Source organism: Ictidomys tridecemlineatus, chromosome 3 (genome assembly GCF_052094955.1).
Source record: "Ictidomys tridecemlineatus isolate mIctTri1 chromosome 3, mIctTri1.hap1, whole genome shotgun sequence".
In the NCBI taxonomy this organism is placed as follows: domain Eukaryota; kingdom Metazoa; phylum Chordata; class Mammalia; order Rodentia; family Sciuridae; genus Ictidomys; species Ictidomys tridecemlineatus.
Window position 1 is genome coordinate 77,600,724 of NC_135479.1, and position 25,920 is coordinate 77,626,643.

General features: G+C 47.0%; 1 protein-coding gene and 1 long non-coding RNA gene across 10 annotated transcripts in view; one reads left to right on the forward strand and one right to left on the reverse strand.

Annotated features, from left to right (window-relative positions):
- Window positions 1-10,697, reverse strand: part of Poc1a (POC1 centriolar protein A) — a 71,578-nt gene extending 60,881 nt beyond the window's left edge. For 2 of the 9 annotated variants that reach the window (XM_078043290.1, XM_078043289.1), the window contains exons 1-7: window positions 10,558-10,690; window positions 10,071-10,187; window positions 6,371-6,455; window positions 4,968-5,139; window positions 4,377-4,556; window positions 2,517-2,624; window positions 1,435-1,550 (exon numbers count right to left, since the gene is read on the reverse strand). In XM_078043290.1, the coding sequence (XP_077899416.1) occupies window positions 1,435-1,550; window positions 2,517-2,624; window positions 4,377-4,556; window positions 4,968-5,139; window positions 6,371-6,455; window positions 10,071-10,187; window positions 10,558-10,575 (796 nt within the window). In that variant the 5' untranslated portion in view covers window positions 10,576-10,690. The other 7 variants (XM_040269795.2, XM_005326988.5, XM_040269794.2 and 4 more) reach the window with 6 other exon arrangements.
- Window positions 10,698-10,860: 163 nt separating this feature from the next.
- Window positions 10,861-13,962, forward strand: LOC120884288 (uncharacterized). The gene is made up of 2 exons (XR_005726662.2): window positions 10,861-11,562; window positions 13,656-13,962. It is a non-coding gene; the product is annotated as an uncharacterized LOC120884288 (long non-coding RNA).
- The last annotated feature ends 11,958 nt before the right edge of the window (window positions 13,963-25,920 follow it).

Below are 25,920 nucleotides of genomic sequence, written 5' to 3' on the forward strand. Positions count from 1 at the left end.
CAAAATCATGGCATTTGCAGGTAAATGGAGGGCGTTGGAGAAGATGTTAGAAGATGAAGTTAGCCAATCCCCAAAAACCAAATGCCAAATGTTTTCTCTGATATAAGGAGGTTGACTCATAGTGGGGTAGGGAAGGAGAGCATGGGAGGAATAGGTGAATAGGGAAGAGGGGTGAGAAGGAAGGGAGGGGACAGGGGATTATCAAGGATGGTGGAATGTGATAGACATCATTATACAAAGAACATGAATGAAGATTTGAATTGGGTGTCAACATACTTTATATACAAACAGAGATACGAAAAATTGTGGTATGTGTATTAAGAATTGTAATACAAAAAAAAGTATATATATAAAGGCATAAATTGACGTCAACATACTTTATATACAGAGATATGAAAAATTGTGCCCTATATGTGTAATAAGAATTGTAATGCTTTCCACCGCTATTATGTATTTAAAAAAAATAAAATCAATAAAAGATTTTTTTAAAAAAAAGAACTCAAGAAGGAGACTCAACAAGAGTAGCAGAATCATTAATACTGTACCTTATTCCCACTTTGTGCCAGCTATTCTCTTACTTCTTGACATGAACCAACTCATAAACCCTCAAACACCACCTCGGAGAGAGGCCCTATCATTGTTCCATGAGCTCCAAGGAGTCAAATGAATACCCATTGTCACAACCAGGAGTACCAAAGTTGGTCAAAGAGTCATCCTCCACCCTGTGCTGTTCCCAGGCCAGAAACTTCTCCCCATTCTTGGGAGGTCTGGTCACCAGGGTTATCCTAAGAAAGTGCTGTCCTCAAATATCTGAGAGCAGCTAGAAGTGATTATGGGAGTATTAAGAAGAGCTCTGAATCTCAAAGCCCATACCTGTGTCAAACCCTTGCTGCCCTGCTTTTCAAAGGCTACATTAAATCAGGGTACACAGCCCTGGGCCTGACTCCTGAGCCTGGCTGCTAAGTCAACCCTCTATATGGCTTTACACGAGGATGATACCTTGAAGCCAGAGGTAGCCAAGGTCCCACCAATCCTGACCTGTATGGTCAGTATTGTCCTATGGCCCTAAAGGACAATCTCCATTATGGGGAGAAATAAGAGCAATGGATGGCCCCAGAAGTGGCCTTAAAGGAGAGGAGTTCTAGCCAAAGATCCCAGCTACAGTGTGCGTGAGACTCTGTCACCTTATAGCTGGGCACCAAAGGGCTTTTTGGAAGCCCAATGGTACCAGGTTCCTTTTCCTAGTCAACATTCCAAGCAGGACAGGCACACCACAGACTACTCATCCCTGGTTATCCAACAGACCGAAGACTCCTCCTCAGGGATGTCCTCAGGAGCATCAAACCAAATGTCTACAGCAACAAACCAAATATCTAGAACCAGCACAGTCCCACCATGGCTGTTTATAGGCCCATGAGGCTGTTCAATACTCACACTGATAATGCTGTAACAGTCGGTGAGTCCGCACATCCCATACCTTCACTGTGTTATCCATGCCAGCGGCAGCAATGCATGTACCACTAGGGTGGAAGTCCACATAGGTGACAAAGCTAGAAAACAGGGGCCATCGGGAACTGTAAGAGGTCTGCCCTGGCTCAGGATGTAACCAAAAGCATTATCGCTTTCCTAGCCCTGTGCATCTGCTCACACTGTTTCCTCAACCCAGAATACTTTTTTTTTTTCCTCTTTTTAAACCAATGACCAAGGGAGAGCAAGAATAAAGTGAGAATAGTCACTAGCAGTGAACTAAGGTGGACTTACCAAGATCGATTTTCAAGTACAAGCAGAAAAGGTTGTCTTTAAACCCACAGGTCAGCAAGACTGCTCTGGAGTTCCAGAGCTGAAACTAGTACCCTTGCCTGGGCTGGCTCCAAAGTAGGTCCTGCCAGCTGAGGTGCTGGCTATGTATCTCTAGGAGACATACCAAGGGATTTCAATACACAGCCTCTCAGGAGAAGTCCTTCCTTGTGGTCCCCAGCCTAATCAAAGTGGGCAGAAGCTCGGGTCCATTTAGGAACCTGGAACAACTAAGTCCCTACTGAAATGCAGGCTCCTTCCTCTCTTAATGATGTGGCACAGTATAAACAGTTATCAACTGCTATAAAAACCTGACAAGGCTTTCATTCATAAATCCATCGCCACAGGTAATATACATGCAAGCTTGAAAATGAAGTTTGGGGCAGTGAGTTCAACTGCTCAGAGACAGACATGTTACAATTTTGAGAACTAGAAAGTAAAGAGAAAAGAGGGAGGCTTAAATAATTACATAGCTTGAGGTTAACATTCCTGTTGGCTGGCTTTGAACTTACTCTCCTCCTACTTCAGCCTCCCAAGCTGCTGGGACACTTTCCGTTCACACAGGAAAAGATACAGAGCTTGTACAAAAGGCACCAGCCAAGAAGCAGAAGAGGTGTAGCTGCCACCCCCATGTATCCAGCCCCTGAAGACCCCTGGCATGCCCAGGTCTGCACTCTGTACTGGAGCACTTGCAGATAAAAGATAGCATTAGGACTTACCTGCCATGCTCACAGTATGAGTAAACACACTCCCGGCTGGTCTTGTCCCACAGCTTGACAGTCTTGTCATCACTTGCAGACACGATGAGCCTCCCATCAGGGGAGAATCTGAGCCGGACAGGGAAGAAGTCACAGCACTGATTAACAAAGACTGCATGGGAATCACACACCATTTTCCACAGCTGTCTTTCCCTAAATGCATACTACCTGACCCAGGAACTATCTAGGGTGTACACATCTTGCTGCAACTCCAAGTGACCCTGGATAAGTGCTTACCTCTCTTTGAGGTGGAGTAGAGCAGTACCTATCCCACAGTAAGCATAGAGTAACACAATGCACAAAACCCCCAGTAAAGAGGGCCAAGGGATGGATGTAGCTCAGTGGTAGAGTGCTTGCCATGCATGAGGCCCTAGGTTCAATCCTCACATGGAGTAGCAGGGGGACAGGGGGACCAACAGGTACATGGCATGTGGCAAAACATACCCAGTGCTAACTCCTGGTTTACTCGCACTAAGGGGTGAGGAACCCCACATCAGGTGTAACTATCTTGCCCCCAGGTTATCCGGGTCAGCAAAACACAACCTGCCCACACAATAGCATGGAGGTCATGGGAACCTAACCACCAAAGGCCTGCTAAGGGCCTGACATGCCACTTTGCTGGCCTGGTCCCTCCTGTTCTTATGACTTTGACCGTAAGACCTTAAGAGCAATCAGGCACCTTCCAGGACAAAGGAATGAGCGCTGCCCTAGGGAACAAAAACTTGCATGGATTCTCAGAAGAGACAGCTCAACAGTCCCCAATCTCTGACTGCAATGTTTTCCTAGTGTCCCCTGGCCCCTTCAACCCTCTTCTCTGGAGCAAAGAGAGAAGAAAAAAAAAAGAGAGAGAGAGAGACAGCGAGGGAGAGTGGGGAGAGGGAGAGGGAGAGAGAGAACTCTGTTGAAAGGAATCAAATAGCCAGGAGCAGTGGCACATGCCTGTAATCCCAGCAGCTTGGGAGGCTGAAGTAGGAGGAGAGTAAGTTCAAAGCCAGCCTCAGCAACTTAGTGAGACCTTGTGTTAAAATAAAAAACAAAACAGGCTAGAGATGTGGTTCAGTGATTAAACATTCCTGGGTTTTATCACTGGCACTGAAAAAACAATAAAACAAAAGGAATCAAATAACTAAGAATATGCATATCTATGTCTGTAATTCTTGGACCATGAAAAGTCCTTTAGGTCACCTGGCTCCCCATGTGCATAGCACAGCCTCCCATACCAAAGAGAGGGCCAGCCTCCAAGCCAATCCCCCCTAGGACCCTGAAATCCCTTCTATCAGCTCTGGGGGAAAAAATCCAATCTCTTTACAGCAGAAAGTAGGCAAGACTTATGCCAGAGAGACTTGGGTTCAGATCCCTAGCTCTTCCACTTACCTACTATGTACCCTGGGGCAAAACACTGTGCTGTTCTGAGTCTCATATGCAAAATACAAATGATACTATCTAGCTGAGAGAACTATCCAGAGAAACAAGGAAAATTTATATAGTCATAGTTCTAACAATGTCTTATTACTGATATTGCTATTGCTAAGAAGCGGCCCCTACTGGCTCAGCTAGTGCTATGTCAGCACCAATGTCAGATAGTCATCATGGTGGCCAGTTGACTAATTTATGTGTCATCAACTCAGTGAAACTTCTTAGCAAATACAATGTAGGAAATACTACTGTTGCCATTTTACAAATAAGGAAACCAAAGCACAAGAAGATTGGTGGGTGGCTAAGTAACTTGCCCAAGGTTACAAGATGATACCTAACAGCCTCACTGTATCCCTCCTCAACCCCTGAGTTTCTCCAAGAGCCTCCAGCCATGACAATGCTCACTTGGCACAGCGGACCCAATTGATGTGCTGGTTCAGGGAGAACAGGAATCTCTGGCGATGAGTTGACCACACCTTGACTGTCTTGTCATCAGAGGCTGTCACAAGGGACTGGCCATCACTGCAGAAGTGGACACTTCTCACCGTGGCTGAATGTGCACGAAACATAGTGGACTCACCTTTACTAAGAAGATAGAAAACAAATCAGGAAACCTAGAAGTGACATGAGGGCCCAGAAGCACATCAAAGCTCTCCTATCCTTCAAGTAACCCTCCCAAAATCAGTCCAATCCTGAGTACTCTAGTCCCTCCAGAGCCTCCAACAGGAGCAGAGCACTGCCCTCCCATCTCCACCCACATGCAAGCAATGTCAATGTCAATGTCATCCTTTCGAGGATGGCTAGTGGCACCCCAGAACCCCTCTCCAAACCTGAGGAAAGGGCCCCAACAAAAGCCCAGCCTCTGATGATGCTCTCTCTCTGTGGTAGGACAAATGTCACACTGTAATCCAACCAGAGCCAAAATAGAGACCTCGGTGGGGACAGCCCTGGCTCAGGGTCCCAGCCTCTGTCAAACCCCTCAGATATATAACTCACACATTGGGCACCCAGATGCGAACAGTCTTGTCACGGGATCCTGAGGCAAGCAGATGTCCAGAGGGGGAGAAGTTCACACAGGTGATGGCATCCTTATGGCCCGTGAAGCGGTAAGCACGTGACTGGGGCTTCATGTGCCAGATCATGAGGCACGAGTCCATGGAGCCACTGGCTGAAGAGAGTGGGTGATGCTATGACTCTTGGCTTGAGTGGTCCACAAGGCTTCACTAGGATACTGGAGAAGCAGTGGGGAAATCGGGCCTAGCTCCACATTCCCAGCATTCACAACAGGGCAATGAAAAGGGTCCCCACAGTGACAGCCCATACTGCCAGTGACGCTGACTTGAAATTTGGAGAGTCTAATGCCTGGCAACTCTCCAAGTAACAGTCCTATATAGAAATCAGTCCAACAGAGGCCCTTCAATATGCCAGCCATGAGCTACAATCCAGGGCTCTGGGAAAATTCATCTCCATGGGGCCTTTAGTCTACCTACTAACACACCCTGAAGGCACAAAGACCAAGTCTTCCCAGTACTAAGGAGCCAGCCCAACCCATTCACCATCAAGAAGACCCAACTCAATAGAAAAACCTAAAAGAGGTCCCCAGAACAGACCAAAAATGACTTCAGTTTCCTTTGCCTACAGCAAACTATAAAGCTTCTGGCAAGAGATTTTGACAAAAAGAAGGGGTGAGCCTACTCCATGGGAACAAGAAAGCCACAACCAGGAAACTGTATAAATCCCATGTGACTAAGGAAGGGAGACACCCAGCCACAGCAAAAGGGAATAGGGGGTGGGGGTGGGGGTTCCCAGGCTCTGCTCAACATCTTTTCACTGGTAGGCCTCTGTAACAAGAAGGTGTACCATTAGGAACAATAGCACAGGTCTGTCATCCCAGTAACTCAGAAGGCTGAGGCAGGAGGATCACAAGTTTGAGGCTAACGTAGTGAGACCTGATCTCAAAATAAAAAATTAAAAGGCTGGGGATGTAGTAAGTCACCCCTGTAGCACCAAAAACAAACAAATGAACAAACAAAACCCCAGGTGTATCATAATACTGTGAACAACAGAATCTAAGACTGAAGGAAATGGGCTCACAGCTTAGAGCCCACTAAGAGGTGACTGGAATGTGCAGGGAATAGCCCAGACTCTTGTCTTACCTTCAAAGACTGTGTAACTACGGCAAAGGCCCTAACCTCTCTAAGTGTCATGCTCTTTGCATGTAAAATGGAATTCATGCAGCCCAGTGCCCAGATGGTTGGTAAGTGAAAACAAGAAGAGGATCCAGACAAAGTACCCACATCACTATTGTGCTCTGCTGCCCCTACACCACACCTCCCAGGTAGAAACTCAAGGGTTCTCAACTCATAACCTAGTGCCTGGGACAAGATGCCTTCTGTTACCCAGCTGCTTCATGTTGACGCTGAAGTCCACACAGGTAACTGCATCTCGGTGGCCCTTAAAATGCCTCTCCAGTGAGGGGTCCTCCTGCAAAAGAGTCACATTAAATAAGTGAAGAGGCTGCCCCAGAGCCAAGACTTTAATTATAACAGGCAGGAAGGGTTAAAAAAGCTCAAGGTGTGGGGCTAGGGACACAGCTCAGCTGGTAAGTGCTTGCCTTGCGTGCACAAGGCCCTGAGTTCAATAACCAGCACCACACACACACACACACACACACAAAAAAAAAAGCTCAAGGTGTGATCTTATATACAGGAGATTCTAAGGAATCCACTACAAACTAGTAGAACTAATAAGTGAGTTCAGCAAGAAAGCAGGATACAAAATCAACACACATACAGTAGCAATTAGCAATCTATAAAAGAAACAGCTCCACTTATGGTAAACAAAAAATATTTAGGGATAATTTAACAAAAGAAATATAAGACACATTCAGTAAAACTAATATCATTGAAAAAAATTAAAGAGAAACTAAAAAAAAAAATGGAAAGATGTCCCATGTTGTGAATTGGAATACAAATATTGTTAATATATAATACATCCCAAATCATTCTACAGATTCAACATAATTCCTGTCAAAATACCAGAAAGAAGTCAGACACCAAAGGCCACAGTTTATCTGATTTCACTTATATAAAATGTCCAAAATAGCCCAAGGAGCCAGACACAGTGGCACATGCCTATCATCCTCATTAGTTAGGGACCGAGACAGGATGATTACAAGTTTGAGGCCAGCCTTGGAAACTTAGTGAAACCTTGTCCCAAATTAAAAAATAAAAAGTGCTCAGTGGTAAAGTGAACCTGGGTTCAATCTCCAGTATTGGGTGAAGAGGGCAAAGAGGAAAAATGGGCCTTCCAAGCACCTTCCATCTCAGGAATCAGAGCCTGTACTGTGAACTGGTTAGTGAACCCAAAGGTCAGCCCTGATAATTCCTATCAAAATCTCAGGGCCCAAGCTAATCCTAAAATTTGTATGGAAACTCAATTCATACCCCCCACCCCCCCCAAAAAAAAATCTTAGAAGAACCAACAACAACAGCAAAATAGTCACTGTGGAAAAAAGTTGGTCAATTCATCAGAGTTAACAAATGACCCATCAATTCTGGGCAAATACTTCAAAGAACTGGAAACATGTTCACACAAAAACTTGCTTGTGAATGTTCACAGCAGCATTATTCATACTATCCAAATAGTGAATAAACCCAAGTTTTCAACAACAGGGTAACCAAATATGGTATATTCATATAACAATATTATTCAGCCATAAAAAGGACACATGCTACATAGATGAGCCTTGAAAACTTAAGGAACATTTTATCTGATTTCACTTATATGAAACGTCCAGAATAGTCAAATCTATTGAGACAGAAAGTAGATTATGGTTGTCAGAAGCTCGAAAGAGGAGGAAGGGAAGTACTATTATTGAGTATGAGGTTTCTCTTTTTTTTTTAAATGAATTTTTAAGGTATAGGAATAGTATCTCAATAAAGTTATGCCAGCCTTGGCAACTTAGTGACACCCTGTCTCAAAATAAAAAGTGCTGGGGATATAGCTTGGTGGTAAAGTGCCCTGGGTTCAATCCCAAGTATTGGGGATGGTGAGGGCAAAGAGAAAAAATGGGCCTTTCAAGCACTTTCCATCTCAGGATCCTGTACCCTCAATCTCCCTGTGAACTGGTTAGTGAACACAAAGGTCAGCCCTGGACAGATTCCTGGTGGCATCATCACAATCTCTACTCTACCCAACATCAGAGAAACAGTAGGGGCATTCAGGACACTACTTAGGAAGAGACTCTCTCCATGCAACAGCAGCATGTATCTGAGCACTTGAGGTGTTACCCACCAGTCACCCAAATGTATCCCTCCATATTAAATATCCAAAACCATTGGGGCTGGAGTTGTGGCTCAGTAGTAGAGCGCTTGCCTAGCACGTGTGGGGCCCTGGGTTTGATTCTCAGCACCACATAAAAATAAATAAAATAAAGGTATTGTGTCCAACTACAACTAAAAAAAAATAAATAAATAAACATTTAAAAAAATATATCCGAGAGCGTACTACAGGGATACTGCCACATCGATGTTCATAGCAGCACAATTCACAATAGCTAGACTATGGAACCAACCCCGATGCCCCTCAATAGATGAATGGATAAAAAAAATGTGGCATTTATACACAATGGAGTACTACACAGCACTAAAAAATGACAAAAATCATGGAATTTGCAGGGAAATGGATGGCATTAGAGCAGATTATGCTAAGTGAAGCTAGCCAATCCCTAAAAAACAAATGTCAAATGTCTTCTTTGATATAATGAGAGCAACCAAGAACAGAGCAGGGAGGAAGAGCAGGAGGAAAAGATTAACATTAAATAGAGCCATGAGGTGGGAGGGAAAGGGAGAGAAAAGGGAAATTGCATGGAAATGGAAGGAGACCCTCATTGTTATACAAAATTACATATAAGAGGTTGTGAGGGGAAGGGAAAAAAATAAGGAGAGAAATGAATTACAGTAGATGAGGTAGAGAGAGAAGATGGGAGGGGAGGGGAGGGGGGATAGTAGAAGATAGGAAAGGTAGCAGAATACAACAGTTACTATTATGGCATTATGTAAAAATGTGGATGTGTAACCGATGTGATTCTGCAATATTTGTAATGTTTTGAATAACCAATAAAAATAAATAAATTTTTAAAAAAGGACTGGAGATGTGGCTCAAGCGGTAGCACGCTCGCCTGGCATGCGTGCGGCCCGGGTTCGATCCTCAGCACCACATACAAACGAAGATGTTGTGTCCACCGAAAAAACTAAAAAATAAATAAAATTCTCTCTCTCTCTTTAAAAAAAAAAAAAGAGATGGACATTATTACCCTAAGTACATATATGACTGTACATATGGTGTGACGCTACATGGTGCACAACTAGAGAAATGTAAAGTGAGCTCTATTTGTGTACAATGAATCAAAATGCATTCTGCTGTCATATTTACCTAATTAGAACAAATAAATAAATTTTCATAAAATTAAAAAATAAATAAATAAATAAAATATTTTATTTAGAGAAAAAAAAAAATATATATATATATATATATATCCGAAACCACAATGAAGTATTTCGCAAAGACTCTCCTTGGGAAAGGATGCAGATAGGGCAGAGCAAAGCTGATGTCACCCCACAAAGCTGTAACCAAAACAAAAACTCCATGGCCCAATGCCCAGCTCCACCCCCAGCACACCTGCTTGAGCGCTCTTTTCAAAAAACAGGGAGAGGGACTCCAACAGATAGCAAGTGCTCCATTCTGCCTCTTGCCCTTACTTGTCTCGGGGGGGAAAAACAAGTGCAAGACAGGGTCCAACTCTGGGCTCAGTGGGAAGAGACAAGTACAGATCTACCTTTCATCATGGGTGCTTTTAAAATGCCCAAATCCCTCTTCCTTCAGTGTTCCCTAGATGTTGGCTTCATCTTCCCCAAGAAGGGTTTGTATGGGGAGGCAGGGTGAGCATCGGGTTAGAAGTCAAGAGGTCTGGGTCCTAGCCTGGGCCTTCTGCCCAGATTCTCAGACGCCTCAGAGTGGGGGATCGCGGGGAGGCAACAGACTACCCTCTAGCCAGAAAGCCAGGTCCACTGGAAGCAAATTCTCAAAAGGACCAACTTTGGAGGGTTCCTCTCTGTCTTCTTGAAGAGCCCGGAATCCAAATGGGGTGTCCGGGCCCAGGTCACACAGCAGACCTGGGCAATCCCAGGCATCCCAGTGGCCTGCTGTGCACACCTGTCGGAAAAAGGTAGATGTTTCACAAGACCCAGTCCAGCCACCCTTTGCTCGGGATGGGGAGACAGACTATAAAGGCCCACACTGGTCCCAGGCCACACCTGAGTCTCATCGCGCTCGTGACTTCCTTCCTAAGATGCGAACCCCGGAGACAGGAGCTTGTTTGTTCACCCGAATAGACCGACGCGGGGCCTGACGCGCAGCGGGCTCTCAGAAAGAGCGCCGACCCGTGCGCCTCAAACCGTAACAGGAGGCGGAGAGGACCGCCCGGGAACCAGCGCCTCACCCCGCCCTCTCACTGCTCGGGCCAGCCAAGTGTCTGCCATCCCAGAGGGGACACGAAAGCACAAGCGGCGCGGCAGGCACTTACTGAGCAGGGTGCGGCCATGGTTAGGATCGCTGCGCCAGAGGCGCCGGAGGAGCCCGAGTTCGTGGCGACGGCAGTTGCGCCAGTTCAGTTTCCGCGCCCCCAACTGCCGCCAATGGCAACACGGATCGCGTCGTCGCGCCCCGCCCACCTCAATTAAAGGAGACTAGCCACCGCTTTTTGCCCGCCGACCGGAAGCAGAGTTGTGTGATTGGCACCATGGTCTCGGCGCTCCGCTTGGCCAAGGCAGGTAACCCCAAACCGCGCTGCCAAAGGCCTGTGTCCGCAGTCACTCATTCCTCCTGAGAATTTAAAAAGCTCAGGCCAGGGTTTTGCCCCTACCGGCCCACGTGATGGGGAGCGCAGCCTTGTGGGAAATGAAGTTCCACACGGCCCACACTCAGCGTCCGGAGAAAGGTGGAACTACATTTCCCGGGATGCCCCGTGCCGGAGCCAGGCTTTACCATCCAAAGCGACGGCCTCAAGGACCTCAGAAGGAGGACACGTGAGCTACTATGTCATGTTGCTTTAAAGCACCCGCCCAAGATGCTATGAAGAGCTCATTTTTTCGCCTCTCGGAGATTCTAAGTGCTTCGCCCCTCCGAACGCGCTTAAGACAAGTGTCCATTTAAAAGAACACGAGTCACTCGGAATCACAGCCGTAGAGTGGAGAGACCTAGATTCGATTCTCAGTTCTCGCCTGATTCGCTGTGTGACCTCAGGAAAAACGCCTCTGCTCCGTGGGCCAGTTTCCCCATTGGTAATACGAGGGAGTGTGACGCAACATGTCCTCAGGACCCTTCAGTCTTGAGAAGCTATCAAATTGTCTGAAAGAAGGAGGAGGCAATACTGGGGTCCGGCCACCAGAGGCCGTCCGTACTCAGTTTCTGCGGTCCAAAGTCCCAGGCTGGTGTTAAGACCTTTCCTCTACCTGGCTTCCCAGCCTGCAGTTGACCTCATCAGCTGGATTGCAAGATTCAAGAACCTTCTATCACCTCTCCTGTGTAGGTCAGTTTGTCCAGATTCCAATATTGATTAGAGTCTGGTCAGGCCATCGGGTTTTTTACTGCATCTAGAGACCCGAGGGACTGTATATCCCTGGATCTGCAAACCAGAGCTAGGTTCATTCAGTTAACTCGGAAACTATCACCTGGGTGAGATGGCTTGTAGAGGAGCTTGTCTCTTTTAGACCTGGAAAGTCTGAGAACAGACATAAGAAACAGGCGTATATTTAATCCCATCGTATCTGTGGTTCAGCACAGAATTTGTTCCTTTACATCGGAAATACTCAGACTAATTTATTTTAGATACTATGCAATCCTTAAAATAAGTGATCCCAACAATTCAGAATTCTAAGACAAGAGAATTATAAGTTTGGAGCCTTCCTGAGCAACTTAGGGAGACTCTGTCCCAAAATAAAATGGGCTGGTGATATAACTCAGTGGTAGAGTGCCCCTGAGTTCAATCCTCAGTACCAGGGGAAATCAGATATAGTTGTTCATACACTCATCTGAAATAGTTCAGCACTGTTCAAAGGACAATTTTCAGGTCTTCCCACCAACAATCTCATCTTTATTGACCTCTTATCTGCCAGCATAATATTTAGTGGAGAGAAGTTAAAAAAATTGAGTAATACAGAAAATCTATCCATTAAACTCAAAAGTTCTTTTACTGGCGGGGCATGATGGCTTGCACCTGTAATCCCAATGGCTCAGGAAGCGAAGGCAGGAGGATCATGGGTTCAAAGCCAACCTCAGCAACTTAGCCAGATGCTAAGCAACTCAGTGAGACCCTGTCTCTCAATAAAATACAAGAAAGGGCATGGGATGTGGCTTAGTGGTTGAGTGCCCCTGAGTTCAATCCTCAGTACAAAAAAAAAAAATTCTTTAATTGTTGGGTTGCATTTTTGATTTGGGGTTTATTTCATTTGAATTTTTGTTTGTTTCTGTTTTTGTCAATTATAATTATGAAACACCCCTGGTCCACAGGAGCTTGTAATTTAGAAAATTGAATTTAGAAGAGCTCCTTTGTAAAATAGTTTTCAAATGTCAGTTTTGCTCAACATGAGAGTCATTGGCTGATCTTTCCAGATTCCACTGTCTTCTGTATCCCAACCCACCAGGGAAGAGGAGCAGGGGACACCCAACCTGACTAAACAGGTCCTATGCCTCCATGCCACCTCAATTAGACTGGAGTCCAGTTCTAACTGGACCTTCCATGCTGTGGCAGAGCTCAATATTGGAGTAGCAAATAATGTTGGTGGGAACCACCACATTGGAAGGCTGAAAGGGAAGCTTCTTTTTCAAGCCCCCCATAGCTAGCAGGGAGGTGTCTGTCCTGGTACAAAGCCCACAGACAGGTCCCCTGCAAGAGTCTCTCATCCTGTCATCACTTCCCATACCTCTGCCCAAAGGCCAAAGCCATCATCATAAGGTGAGACCGAGAAAGAAGTGGGAAAGACGAGGATCACTCCCTATCCTAAAACTTAGCCCAGCCAAGGCGGCATCTGGAAAGCCCCATGAGTGCTATCAGTCTGCCTATTATCTGATGATGGACTAGGTTTGAAATTCTAAGGAGGGTAGCATAGTGCTTGAACCAAGGTTGGGCAGATCTGGGGATGAGTTCAAGCCCTGCCACCTCCAGGCTTGGTGAGCTAGCAGGAGTGACAACACCTCTCCCAGCCTCTGTGTTCTCAATAACTACAATAATATATCTGCCATGGTGGGGGAGGGAGATCCTGTGAACTATTTTTCATGTCACAGCTTGATGTTGAGTTGTAATTGAATATGAAGGGTATGATTTCATACTTCTCTGCTCCAAAGACCTGGCCAACACCTCTCTGTCTCTACTCCTGCTGCTCTCCTCCAGATCCCTCTGCTCCAGTGATATTGGTCTTCTTGCTATTCCTTGAACAAGAATTGTGTCAGCCATGCTCTGTTTTCATGACTTTGCCCTGCTGTTGGCCCAGTGTCTGCTCAGTTTGACCCATCACATCCAGCAGGACTTTGTTCAAATATCACCTTCTGGGTATAGCCTTTCCTGACCACTGTACTTAAACTGTCAACCCTCCCCTTCCCTTTCTCTGCTTTATTTTCCTCCAGTACCTTATCATCATCTGACGCTGAACTTGTTTGGTTATTGTCTTCTACCTATGAATGTCAGCTCCAGGGGACAGACGTGACTGTGTTGCAACACCCAGCACAAGACCCACACAAAGTGAGGGTGAATAAATAAATAAATATTTGCTGAATAAATAGACAAATCATTACAATATTTCTCATAAATTGTAATGGGGTCTGTGATGGGCAGGACTGGTTCTCAACTGGAGAAAAGGGCAGGGTTTAGGTTTATCAGGTCCTGCTCTCAGGACTATGAGCTTGGGACCATGAGTGGGGCACAGATAGAAAAGGAAGAGCACTTTGTGTGTAGGTTACACACTTCACAGAGGGCTTGTAATATACAGAACAGAAGTGTGAGGAATAGGGGCAAGCTGGTGCAGTCTGGAGTAAGGCTGTCTTATTAGGCCACCAATGAAGGGAATATCCCTGAGGATTGGTGTCAAGGAGCCATATTGTTCCATCCTAGGGTTGAAATGAGCCAAGAGATTCTGGGGGTATGACCCAAGGTACAGCTGTTGTGAAAGTGACCTCTGCATGGTGCCCTCCCTGGAAGTCCACAGCAGTTCATTTGTACATTCTATGAAATTGGTGTGGTTGGCTTTCTCTAAAGGCAGACAACATCCCAGAGTGAGGAGAGGTCCAATGGGGCCATAAACCTTCAGTCTCACTCAGCTCTCCTCCATCCAATAGCAGTGGCCATTTTGATAAAATAAAAGTCCTTGCTGATAGGGACACTGGGGAGTCTCTCTGGATAGCATCTAGCTTAGGCCTGTCCTTCCACATGGTAAAGAGTGGGTGGCTTGACTGGAGCTGCCTGCAACTCCTGGACCAGTTTTTAGGAACTGTGTGAACACAGAGCTCGTCAGTAACCACTCAAGTCAGATGGGGAAGCCTCAGGTTGCCTAGTCCTTCTACCACATCTTATGAGTCTGGCCCATGTTCTCCTTCCTGTACCTCTGAGGAGTCCAGCTAGAGATGCCAGGTCTCTTTCACAATGCCCTGGAGAGGGGAGGGAGTGAGGGCAGCCCATCTGGGATATGAGAACAAATTCCACAAAACTCAAGCCTCCTCCCTTACCTTGGCCCTGCGCACATGGGTTGAGAGCAGAGTGTAAAAATATATAAACTCAAAGCTAAGGACTTGCAGGAAACAAGCAGATGGAGCTTCAAAGCAGTAGTTTGCAGCCCTGGATGCTATTCAGAACCTTTGCAGGGGGAGACAGGACATTGCTGTTTTTAAAAACTTTTCCAGGCGAATCCAGTGGACAGCCAAAGCAGAGAACCATGACTCTAGACCAAAACAACCCTCTGGGATAATATAAATATTTATTTGCACTGTCCAATATGGTTGCCACTGGTCACATGTGATTATAGGACACTTGAAATGTGTCTAGTATAGCTGAGGAAGTGAATTTTCCATTTTGTTTCATCTTAATTCATTTAATTGTAGGTATGGCTAATGGATACTGTATTGGCTAGTATAGTTCAGAATCCGGTCTGGCTCTGTGGTGTTTGGCAAGTCACTGAGCCTCTTAAATTTCAGTCTTCTGGTGAAGACACAAGGGGCTACAGCAACTTTTTATTCCTGTACCCACTGCCCCGCTGAAGGGAGTTTGGAGACACTAGCTTAACCCCAGGGACCTCGGGCAAGACACAAGGATACCAGCCACAGCTCCTTGGGGCCATCAGGGCTTTGCTGGCTGTCCCCAGAACATTTGGGGTGGGACAATAAGGCCAGAAAAGTTCCTTCCTACATGGAACCTTGAATTGTAATGCAGAGAACAATCCTGAAGCCAGGCTGTGAGCAGTAAACTAACTGACAGCTTCCATTAACTGCAGTTAGTGTACACCAAGTGTGCATGAAGTCTTAATCACAACCCAGGAGTGGTGAAGCGTTATGCCCATTTTAAAGATGGAGAAACTGAGGCACAGAATTAGTAAGGAACCAGGATTAGAATCCATCTGTCTGCAAGCCTGAACCCCTTAATCCTAATGCATCCAGGGAGAAAGGACTAAGAAGCCGGAAGCCATTCAGGCCCTCAAGACTTGTCCCTGCAGCAGAGATGGAGGCCAAGACTGGACCAAAGTAGCTAATCCCACATTAGAAAATCCTTTGTTTTCTGTTGAGAGCCACAGTTTAGTTGGATTGACGCCTGGCATTTTGCTAGAGGGAATGGTTGAACGGTGACCCTGCTCCAGGACTAGGGCGGATCCTGCTGGGATTAGGGAGGATCCTGCTGCCTTGGGAGCCCCCTACTTTTGAGTTCCTGTTGAGTTCTTGCGCAGGGTTCTGGGAGAATAGGCACGTGGAGGCCAGTGGAGGGAGTGTGTTCCCGGGAAGTGTGTGTAGAGTGCTGGTGAGGGTTCGGGAATAAAGAGTTACTGTTTGAACCTACAAGACTTTATGGCGGCTTGGTTATTTTGTGCCCAGCCAGGCTGTGGCAGTTTTCTCACATTTTATCATGAACAATCAAAAAGTTTAGCATATATTCCACATTTAAGTATTCTCTTTAAATATCAAATTGATGTTTAAATGATGGGCCAGTTAACTCCAAGTTGAGCTGATACCTAGAACGTTGCCCCAATTTATGCTCTTGTGGTGTCGCGTCCTCCTTACCACCATCTATCTGATAAGAAGCAGAGCCATAGAAGGGTCACTCAGCAGGTCACTAAATGGGATGAGTCTGCCGGTCCCAGGCCCACAGCAGGTCTAGGGTGCAGGGTTTCCTGAGTCCATAGAGGAGCTGGTTTAAATCCCAATTTCAAGGCCTGAGTCTGATTCATTGGTGGGGGTGACCAGGAATCTGCATTTGTAAGAAGCCCTCAGCATTATTATGATGTGGTCGGCCCAGTATTTTTCTCAGAAAGGACAGCCCTGGGCCAGGCATGGTGGCACATGCCTGAATCCCAGCAGCTCAGGAGGCTGAGGTAGGAGAATTAGGAGTTCAAAGCCAGCCTCAGCAATTTAGTGAGGCTCTGAGCAATTTAGCAAGACCCTGTCTCTATATAAAATATAAAATGGGCGGGGATATAGCTCAGGGGTTAAGCACCCCTGGGTTCAATCCCTGTTACCTAAATAAATAAATGGACAACCCCAAGGAGCAAGGGTACTCTCACCAGAACACAGATTAGATGAGTCCCAGCTCTGTCCTTCCCTTGATCTTAGATCCCATCTCAGGCCTCAGTTTTCTTATCTGTAAAATAAGGATACTAAGCTTTCTACAGTGACCCTGATGAGCTTACAGAGTGTCCTGTGTCAGAAACCAGAGACTTTAAGTCAGAAAGGAATGGGAGTGAGGTGGGTCCTCCCCAACCTACCCTTTACTGGCCCTGAGCAGTAGAGGGCAGTAGAGTGACCCTAGTGGGCAGCTGAGAGGAAGGAGGTTTAGCTTGGTCCTATCTGATTGCCAGATATGTAGGAGACTTTCTGTCTCCTCGGTTGAGTGTAGTCAGGGGAAAAGCATATGCCAACTTCCTTTGTCCGCCTCTTCCACACACACTGGCCTTCTTACTGTCCCTCTGATAAGCCACACTTAGGCCTTCCTTAGGGCCTTGGTGCTGGCTGTTCCCCCGTTCTCTTTGCCAGATCTTTGCAATGATCTGGCCAGCTTACCCCCGATCATTGCTTTGCAGGTTAATGTCTTTCAGGCCACGGCCTGAACACCACCTCCTCAGAGACACCTCCTCTGACCCTACTCCAGTGCATCTATAGGCCTGCATCCATCTCACTGCTTATATGTGCGAGGTTTTCCTCCATTTCTCCCTTTGACTATAAGCTCCCTAAGAGTAAGTACCATACCCTGCTGGTCACCAGTGGGTACTGGAGCACATCTCTGGCCTGGCGTGGAAGAAGTCCACTCAGACTTGTCTGAAAAAAAAATCAATCCCTGGAATCAGGGGGCCTGAGGAGCATACAGAATTCCTTCCCACCATCTCCAATTATACTTGTACTCTGGGTGGGGCTTCCTATGGGGTCCAGAGTAGGCAGTTCAATTTTTTGTGGGATGCAGCCACGTCCCTAGACCTGTCCTGGAATCATACACTTATAGAGCAGCAGGTGTGTACCAGCCCCTGTGTCTGAGAAAGTCAGTGACTTAGACTTAACTCGATGTCTGCTCCAGGGAAGGCAGACAGGAAAAGGGCTGCCAAACAGGTTGAGTTCAGTAAGTATCCTCACAGGGTTCAAGCTCAGCATGATGGCAAGGAGGACTCTGTTGCCAGGATGAGGGGCCTGAGGAAGACGAGAAGCATTGAAGGGTGTTGAAGGGCAACAGGTATTCCATAGCAACATGGGCACCCCAGACCCATGTGTATGCTCAGGAGCACATCTGTGTGCTCAGGAGTATGTACATGGGTGCATACATGTGTCTGTGAGTATGTCTGCACGTGCATGTGTGTCTAGAGACGTGGCCATGTCTGTGTTTCCATGGCTGAGCTTCTGTGTTTGTGTATGTGTTTGGTTTTATCTGTGTGTACACCTGCAGCTCTGTGCGTCATGGTTGTGTCTGAGTGCTTGAGTGTATTTGCATGTGTCCATGTGGGTGCATGTGCCTACGTGAGACATTGCATTGGCCCAAGCCTATGTATCCTCCAGAAACTGGTTTCCTCCAGAATCTGACCTGGAGAAGAATTCAAGGGTCAATTCGTTTATTTGGGGGGTTATTTTAGGAAATACCAGGAGGAAGTAGGAAAGTGACATAGGGAAGAGAAAGAAGTAATAAGTGTGTTACCAAGAAACCACTTGGTAACACATGTATTATTACCACTGTGGGTGATCAGGGGCATTCTACCCAAGGAGTGAAGGAATCAAGTTTATTCACCCATTCTCAGCAGTCAAGATTGGAGCCTGGCATTTCCAGCTTGCCCTACACCCCGAACTTAGGGCTCCTGGGGCAAAGAAAGGACTCAGGCACAGGGTGACAGCTGGAATTCAGGCTTGTGTAAGCAAAAAGAGCAAGTGGAAGGGAACTAGGAAAAGCAGGTACACTGTGCATCCATATTTATGTGTACTGGTGTCCTGTCATGCCTTGGGAACAAAAAGACTCCAGTGACTCTGGAGAGTCATAGGAACTCTGTGTAAACTTCTACTAATTCAAGGAAAGGTCAGCCCAACATTGGACAAACTCTGGCCTTGCCCTTTCTTCCTCCCTAACCAGGCTGGCTCGGGATCAGTCAAATTATGTCAGCCCTGAGTTACATTTCACCAAATTGATCTGTACCTGTTTTGGGCAGTGGCATCTCCTGCCCTGGGGCTAGAATGGATGCTAGGAGTCAAAGTCCCTTGAATTCAGGGAGATAAGGAAGGCCCTACTGTGGAGAAGGCGCAAGGCTTAGAATCTGGGCCTCCTCCATCTCCATCTTGTGGCCCTCAGGAGCCTGAACAGTAGTCAAGGAGGCCCCCAATGCCATGCAGGGGAGTCTGACCTCTGCCTTATAGGCAATCGGGGGTGTTGGGAGTTGAGTGTGCTAGTGAAGGGCACAGTCCCCACCCCCATATAGAGGATGGCTCTATGGGCAGGGCTTGTGGCCAAGCTGTTGGGGCAAAGGGGGAAGGTACTGGCCAGAGCATTCAGAGGTTATTAAGATGTGTAGAACTGAGTAGTTTGTGTAAAACCTCCAAGGTGGCAAGTGACTATCCTAGGGCTAAGAGCAATGTGCTGGGGTAACACTGGCCAGGGGCTACCCCTCTTTGGGTAGGGTTGGCATCCAGTTACTATTCTCAGCAAGGTTCAGGAACTATGGAACTGGGCTGAGGACAAGGGACTAAGGGGAGAGGAGGGGAACTTCCAGATCTCATTGTCAGGGTCTAATGGCCACCAAGTAAACAGGAGTGGAGGAAGCTATGGAGAAAGTATGAGAATAAATTGGGCACAAAGAGCAGACAAGGCAACCTTACAGAGCTGGGGTAATACAGGAGGAGTCTAAGTGCCTCAGGGAGGTATCCTGAAGTCCAGCAGGGGGGAGGGGAGAGGTGGGTGCCGAGGCTTGGGCCAGGGAGTGAGGAGTGGCAAAATAGGGCAAGCCACAGGGAGATTGTGACAGCATTTATAAATGTAGAAAGGGCAGTGCCAGGCCATAGAGAACCAGAATTCCCAAACGGATAATTGGTAGTGGCATCAAGTACTGAAGTCACTGTGAGGTCTTAATGGATGGTGGGGGTATTCCTGAATCCTGCTGGAGAAGGCAAGGAAAGAGATGGAATTGGGGGAAGCCAGGAACATGAGGATGTCTAGAGGAACTAACAAGGAAAGAATGGGGTGCCCTTTGGGGCAAGGGGGTAGGTCAAGGGATGGAACCAACAGAGAAGGTGACAGGCCATGGGTGTCTGTCTGTAGGGGAAAGGCTGAGCCCACAGGCTTGGAGTTATGCCATGCTGGGCTCCAGTCCCATGTGTAATGTCAACCTACCTCTGTGGGCAAGGGTTTAAGCTCCTAAGCCTCATATAAGATAGAGAACCTAACAGAAGCCAGGCATATTAGTTCCTACAGCTACTATAATAAAGACTACAAATTATATGGCTTAAAACAATATAAATTCATTCTCTCACAGTTTTGGAGGCAAGAGGTCAAAGAGCAAGGTGTCAGCAGGGCCATTCTCAAATGACCCTGTGTTGTCCCTTCCTGCTTCTAGTAGCTCTAGGAGCTCTGGAGCTTGTGGTGGTATCACTCCAACCTCATAAATAAGAAGAGCAAGTTGGGTATGGTGGTGCATGTCTGTAATCCCAGTGGCTCTGAAGGCTGAGGCAGGAGGATTATGAACTCAAAGCCAGCCTCAGCAAAAGCGAGGTGCTAAGCAACTCAGTGAAATTCTGTCTCTAAATAAAATATAAAATAGGACTGGGATGTGGCTCAGTGGTCGAGTGCCCCTGAGTTCAATCCCTAATACCAAAACCAAAATAAACAAAATCCAACAACAAAAATATGAGCGGATGAGAGAGCTCAGGCTGGCCAAATTTCCATGTATGTGCCTACATGTTTACACGTACACACATATGAGTGCCCAGGCAGATACACGTGCATGAGAAGCAAAGAACCACTCATGAAGTTACACCCAAGAGGGCTGGGACAGGTGACTCAGGGACCTCAGCCTGCAGCCTCTTGCCTGGCACAACCAGGTTCAGAATATAATGTCAGCTTCCTGGGCATAAGGGCCAGCAAAATCAAAGCTTTGCTCATTGGAAAATTCCTTGGGAATCTTAAGCAAGGCCAACACTGACATCATGTGCAAATTCAAAGACAGCCCTCCACACCCAAGGCTATTCAACTCCACATCTTTGGCACAATGGGGGAAGACTGTGGAGTATAGCCAACACAGCCACTTGAGGGCCAGGGATCAGACACAGAATCATATAGTTCCTGGGACCCTAGTCATGATTATGGGCAGCCATTCCCACAGACAGAGAAACATGTCATAGGAATCTCTCACTTCTGTCTCAGTAACTCCTATATATCTGGCAATCAGAAAGACCTCCTTCTCAGCTTCCCACTGGGGTCAACCACCAGGCCAGGCCAGGCTAGCAAAGGGAAGGTTTGAGAGGACAGGCCTGGCCCCAGTTCCTCCCCTATTCAGAACTTTCTGGTTTTTGCCATAGGATACCCTGTGAACTCCTCAGTGTCACTGTGGGAAGCTGGGTGAAGTGAGTTTATCAGTACTGCCATGACCTCTGAGCATGCATTAGGAACATGAAGTGCTAGAACGCAAGCCAATACTGATAAGGTTTATGGAGTGGTGACAGAGCCCAGAGGGCCAATCCCCACTACCCCAAACTAGTCATCTTGCTTCCTTCTCATATGCTCCTAGGCCACAGGACCTGGTGTGAGACCAGGAAGCCCATAATTGCTTCCTTCTGTGTGATGGCCCCACATGTTCAGGCCAGGTTGGACTGAGAGGACTGAGCTTCAGCCCTGCTGAACCCCTCTGAGCTGCTCCAGGCTCCACCCATCTAATAGAACCCCAGCAACTCCCCAAGTGAGGTGCCAAGCCCTGCATTCGGATGGTGCTGTCAACACCATGGCACAGCCCTGGGCTCCTGGAGTTGACAGAGATTAAGAGAGGTAACAGGATTCAGGTATGCAGAAAGAGATTGGGAGCAAGCTAGGGAGAAGGAGGGGGCAACTTGGAAGAAGTTTCCAAGAAGAGCCTCTTGGAAGAGCAGAGGGACAAGAATGGGGGACAGGGGATGGGAAGGGAAAGATTGCCCACCAAGATGTGGGGTGCAAACATTATAGACAGAAGGGACAGCTATAGCAAAGCCTGAAGTAGGGTTTTGCCGGGTGAATTTAATGGAAAGGAAAATGGATTTTGGAGCTGTCCATGAGAGATGTGGGCCTTGCAGACTCCTGTGAGGACTTGGCTTCTAGAAAGGAGCCACAGGAGTTCTTTGAGCAAAGGAGGAACTCCATGCAGTTTGAGGTCTTAGATCACTGTGGCTACTCTTGAGATAAGATTAATGGTTTCTCAAGTGTGCTCTGGACAGCAGCATCTGAGAAGTTGTTCAAACATAGGTCCTCAGTTGCCTGCTGATTCAGGAATCATGGCAGGGGGTGGGTAGCACACAGAGATTGTATCATCAAGAGCCCTCCAGGGAGGGCAAGGGTGGCTCAAGCAGTTTGGCTCAAGTTCATCTATTTCTTAGGTTTTTTTTTTTTTTTCTTTTGTGGTATTGGGGATGGAAGCCAAGGTCTCTGAATGCTAGGCAAGTGCTCTACCACTGAGTTACATCACTAGCCCTCAAGTGCTTCTAGAAAACTCTGAACCTACCAGAGGCTCTGAGGAGAACAGGTCATACTGTCAACTGTGTGTGGAAACAAGGCACACTTGGTTAGCTCGCCAACCCACAACCCTGAATGCTTCTGGCACACACAGCCTGTTAAAGGCTCCTGCCAAAATCCACAAAAATGAAAACCACTTAACCTATGTTCAGTCCAGGTAAATTATATAATACACTTTCTTTTTTTTTTTTTTTTTAAATCACAGAACACCCTAGAACACTGTATAAACATCTGGCCACATTGAAAAATGCCGATTCATTGTGTTTGGTTTATTGGTTTATTTTCTCAAGCTCCCATGCTGTATCTAGCGAAGAGTGACCACTCAACAACTGCCCTTTAAAAAATGTGCAAATCTCTCCATGATGACCCTAATCATCAGACCTGGGTGATTTACAAACCAATTGACCTTTCCCCAAGATCTGGGAGGGTCTTGGCTACAGTTTTTCATGCATTAACTCCCTGGGCTGCCCTGGGAGCCTGGATGCTTGGGAGAATCCAAGAACAAGAAGGGGAAGATGAAAGGCCACCAACTAGGCCTTTCCAAAACAATGACCATCTGTGGTGCTCAGATTGCCCTCTTGGCTTGAGCTCATGGCTAAGTCACAAGGCATCTATCTTCTCAGAAGATTTTTTGGGCCAAGAACCATCCTCTGGGCCTAAATGATGTGTTATTTATAGAAGGATTCTGGGGGCTGGGGATGTGGCTCAAGCGGTAGCGCGCTCGCCTGGCATGCGTACGGCCCGGGTTCGATCCTCCGGCACCACATACAAACAAAGATGTTGTGTCCTCCAATAACTAATAAATAAATAAATATTTAAAAAAAAAAAAAAAGAAGAAGGATTCTGTGGATCCCAAGTCATCAGTTCAGGCCAGCCCCCCTGCCTTCAAGTTGGGCAGCCATTCTTCTGGCCCTTGCAGACAGCCAAGCATCAGACCTGCCTCAGGGCCCTTTGGGGCCTTAAGGATGGCCTGGCTTTCCTTTGCTCTCAAGGAAACCTCACCAGGGCCCATTGATTAACAAGAGGCTTCTAACCAAGAGGTTTGAATAGAGACTGAGGTGCAAAATAGTCCAAGAAATGCCAGAGTCTCCATAGGCATTAGAGACCCCTGAAAAACCAGGTCCATGTTCCCACTGGCAGATAGAGAAACTAAGGCCCAGAAAGGAGAAGGAGTTGTTATGGTCACATAGCTTGACTGTAATGTCACTTTGGTCAATCTAGAAGTTTTCAGGGGTGTACAGGGACGTCAAGACAGCACTGAGCGGGATGACCACAGAGGAGGCAAACAGAGAAAGGGACAGTCATTGAGAAGGACTCAGAGGGGTGTTGGGTTCTGAGATAAAGATTTGCTACCTGCTCTGTAGTCTATCCCACAACCTCTACCCCTGACTTCAGCATGAGTGCAGGTAGGGCTAGGACATGGTGCCACGTCCTAGTGTGCTAGGCAACCCTTGACAGGTGACATAGTAGGGCTGAGGGGTGAACAGTACAATCCTGTGACCATGCATGTCTCACTCACGTGTGTGTGATACCATATATGATATCCCAATCATGGCACACTGTGACTGTCCTTGTGTGATGGTATCACAGCCCTGGGGGCACACTGTGGCTATACTTGTGTGTCACCTGTAGCAATGCGGCTTTGCAGCTACCTGTGGCTGTTGGTATCTGTGTTGCTGTCCTTATGATCAGAGAGTTGGGCATGTAGTTATGTGTGAGGTGGTGTATGTGACTCTGCACACCTGTGGCCCTGGGACTATGTATGTATTTAAAAGGGACCGAAACAGCTCTTGGTATTTTTGTGTACCTACAAATCCGACAAGTAAGCTGCAGTGCAGAAACTTAGTCCTGAGAACTTTCAGATGTGAATTGTCACTTAAGTCTTCTTAAGATGCAGGCAAGCTTTAGAAAAGTGATCCGTTCTACCACATAACTATGGGCATCTTCTGATGTGCTGGCCAAAAGAAGGTGCAAGAGAAGGATGCAGAGGGGTGTTGGGTTCCAAGATAAAGATTTGCTACTTGCTCTGTAGTCTATCCCACAACCTCTACCCCAGCTCAGCTCCAAGGGGTTTCAGTTGACTCCTGGCCACTACACACAGTATCCTGACCAGGTTTGGGATAAGAAATGGACTGTCCCAGGGCAAGTGCAGAGAGAGATGTTGAGGATGATGGTGGGGACACTTTGGAGGGTCCAAGTCAGCTTATACATATATGTGTATGGATGGTGATATGGTGGCAGGGTGGCAGGACCTGGCCACTCACACATCTTTCCCCGGACAGACTCCCAAAGGTGCCCAAGCAATGGTGTGCCCAGTAAACAACTTTGCTCAGGTTCCCCTCTCCAGGCCCCTTGGTGAACTGTCATCAGCTTCTAGCTTCCCACACTTGCATCTGTGATGACACAACCTACCCACAAACTGCCCCATCCCTGGGGCCCAAGGACTCATCCATAGACACTCATTCACACACAGTCCACCACTAATCCTCATTTATCCTCCCACTCCACTCATTCATGCATTCACTCATTCAGTCAACAAATACCCATTGAGCACCTGTAATGGGCCAGCAACCTGTTGACCTCCTCCAGTTTTTCCAAGTTAGAGCAAAGAAGGCACAGACCCAAGGGACCCTTAGTGCGGGCAGTTCAGCAAAGAGGAACCTGGGGCTGAGTGGGTTGGTGGCCGTTAGCTGAGGGGAAGCAAAGAGCTGGTGTCATAACTAGGCCAGTGCATTAAGCCAGACGGGTTCTGGAAATTGGGTAAACATGTGGCTTCCCCACCCTCCCATGTATTCCAGGCTGGGTCCGGCACAGTCACCCTGTCTGAGGCCCAGGGTCTGCTTCATCTGGAGTTGAGTCCCAAGGCTTTAAAGCTGTCCTCTCATTCCAAATCCCATACAACAAAGTTCATCTCTCAGTTGGCTCTCGGGTTTGTCTAGGTTGGGCCCAAATTGCCTTTTTTATGAGAGGTACCTTATGTCCCCTTCCCACCATCCATCTATACCAGACTTCATGACTTCCAAGGGCAAGGGGGGCTATGGCCTTCCAGCTCCTCCTCACTCCGCCTCACAAGTGTCCCCCAGAGGATCTATGGGTCCCAGGGAAAATGCTGCCCCCACATATATGGGCCCTGCAGACCTCTTCACTGCTGATCCTGGCTGCATCCAAAGGCTTACTTGCTAGGATGCAGGGTGGGAGTGGGTTGAGCAGGATTCCCCTACTAGGTGGCCATCACTCCTCTGCTGATTTTGCTCATAACTCCAAAGCCTATATCAGGAACACAACAACTCTAGAGCTGGTGAATGTCAGCAGGTCACAATTTGGTTAGTCTTATGCAAGAATCTATTAACTCAGTACCTATGGAGACCCGATAATGCCTGTAGTCTTACCGCTCCCAGAAGAGTCTGAGGTTTTGTTTATTTTTTTTTAATTATTTTTTATTTGTTGATGGATGCAATACCTTTATTTTATTTATTT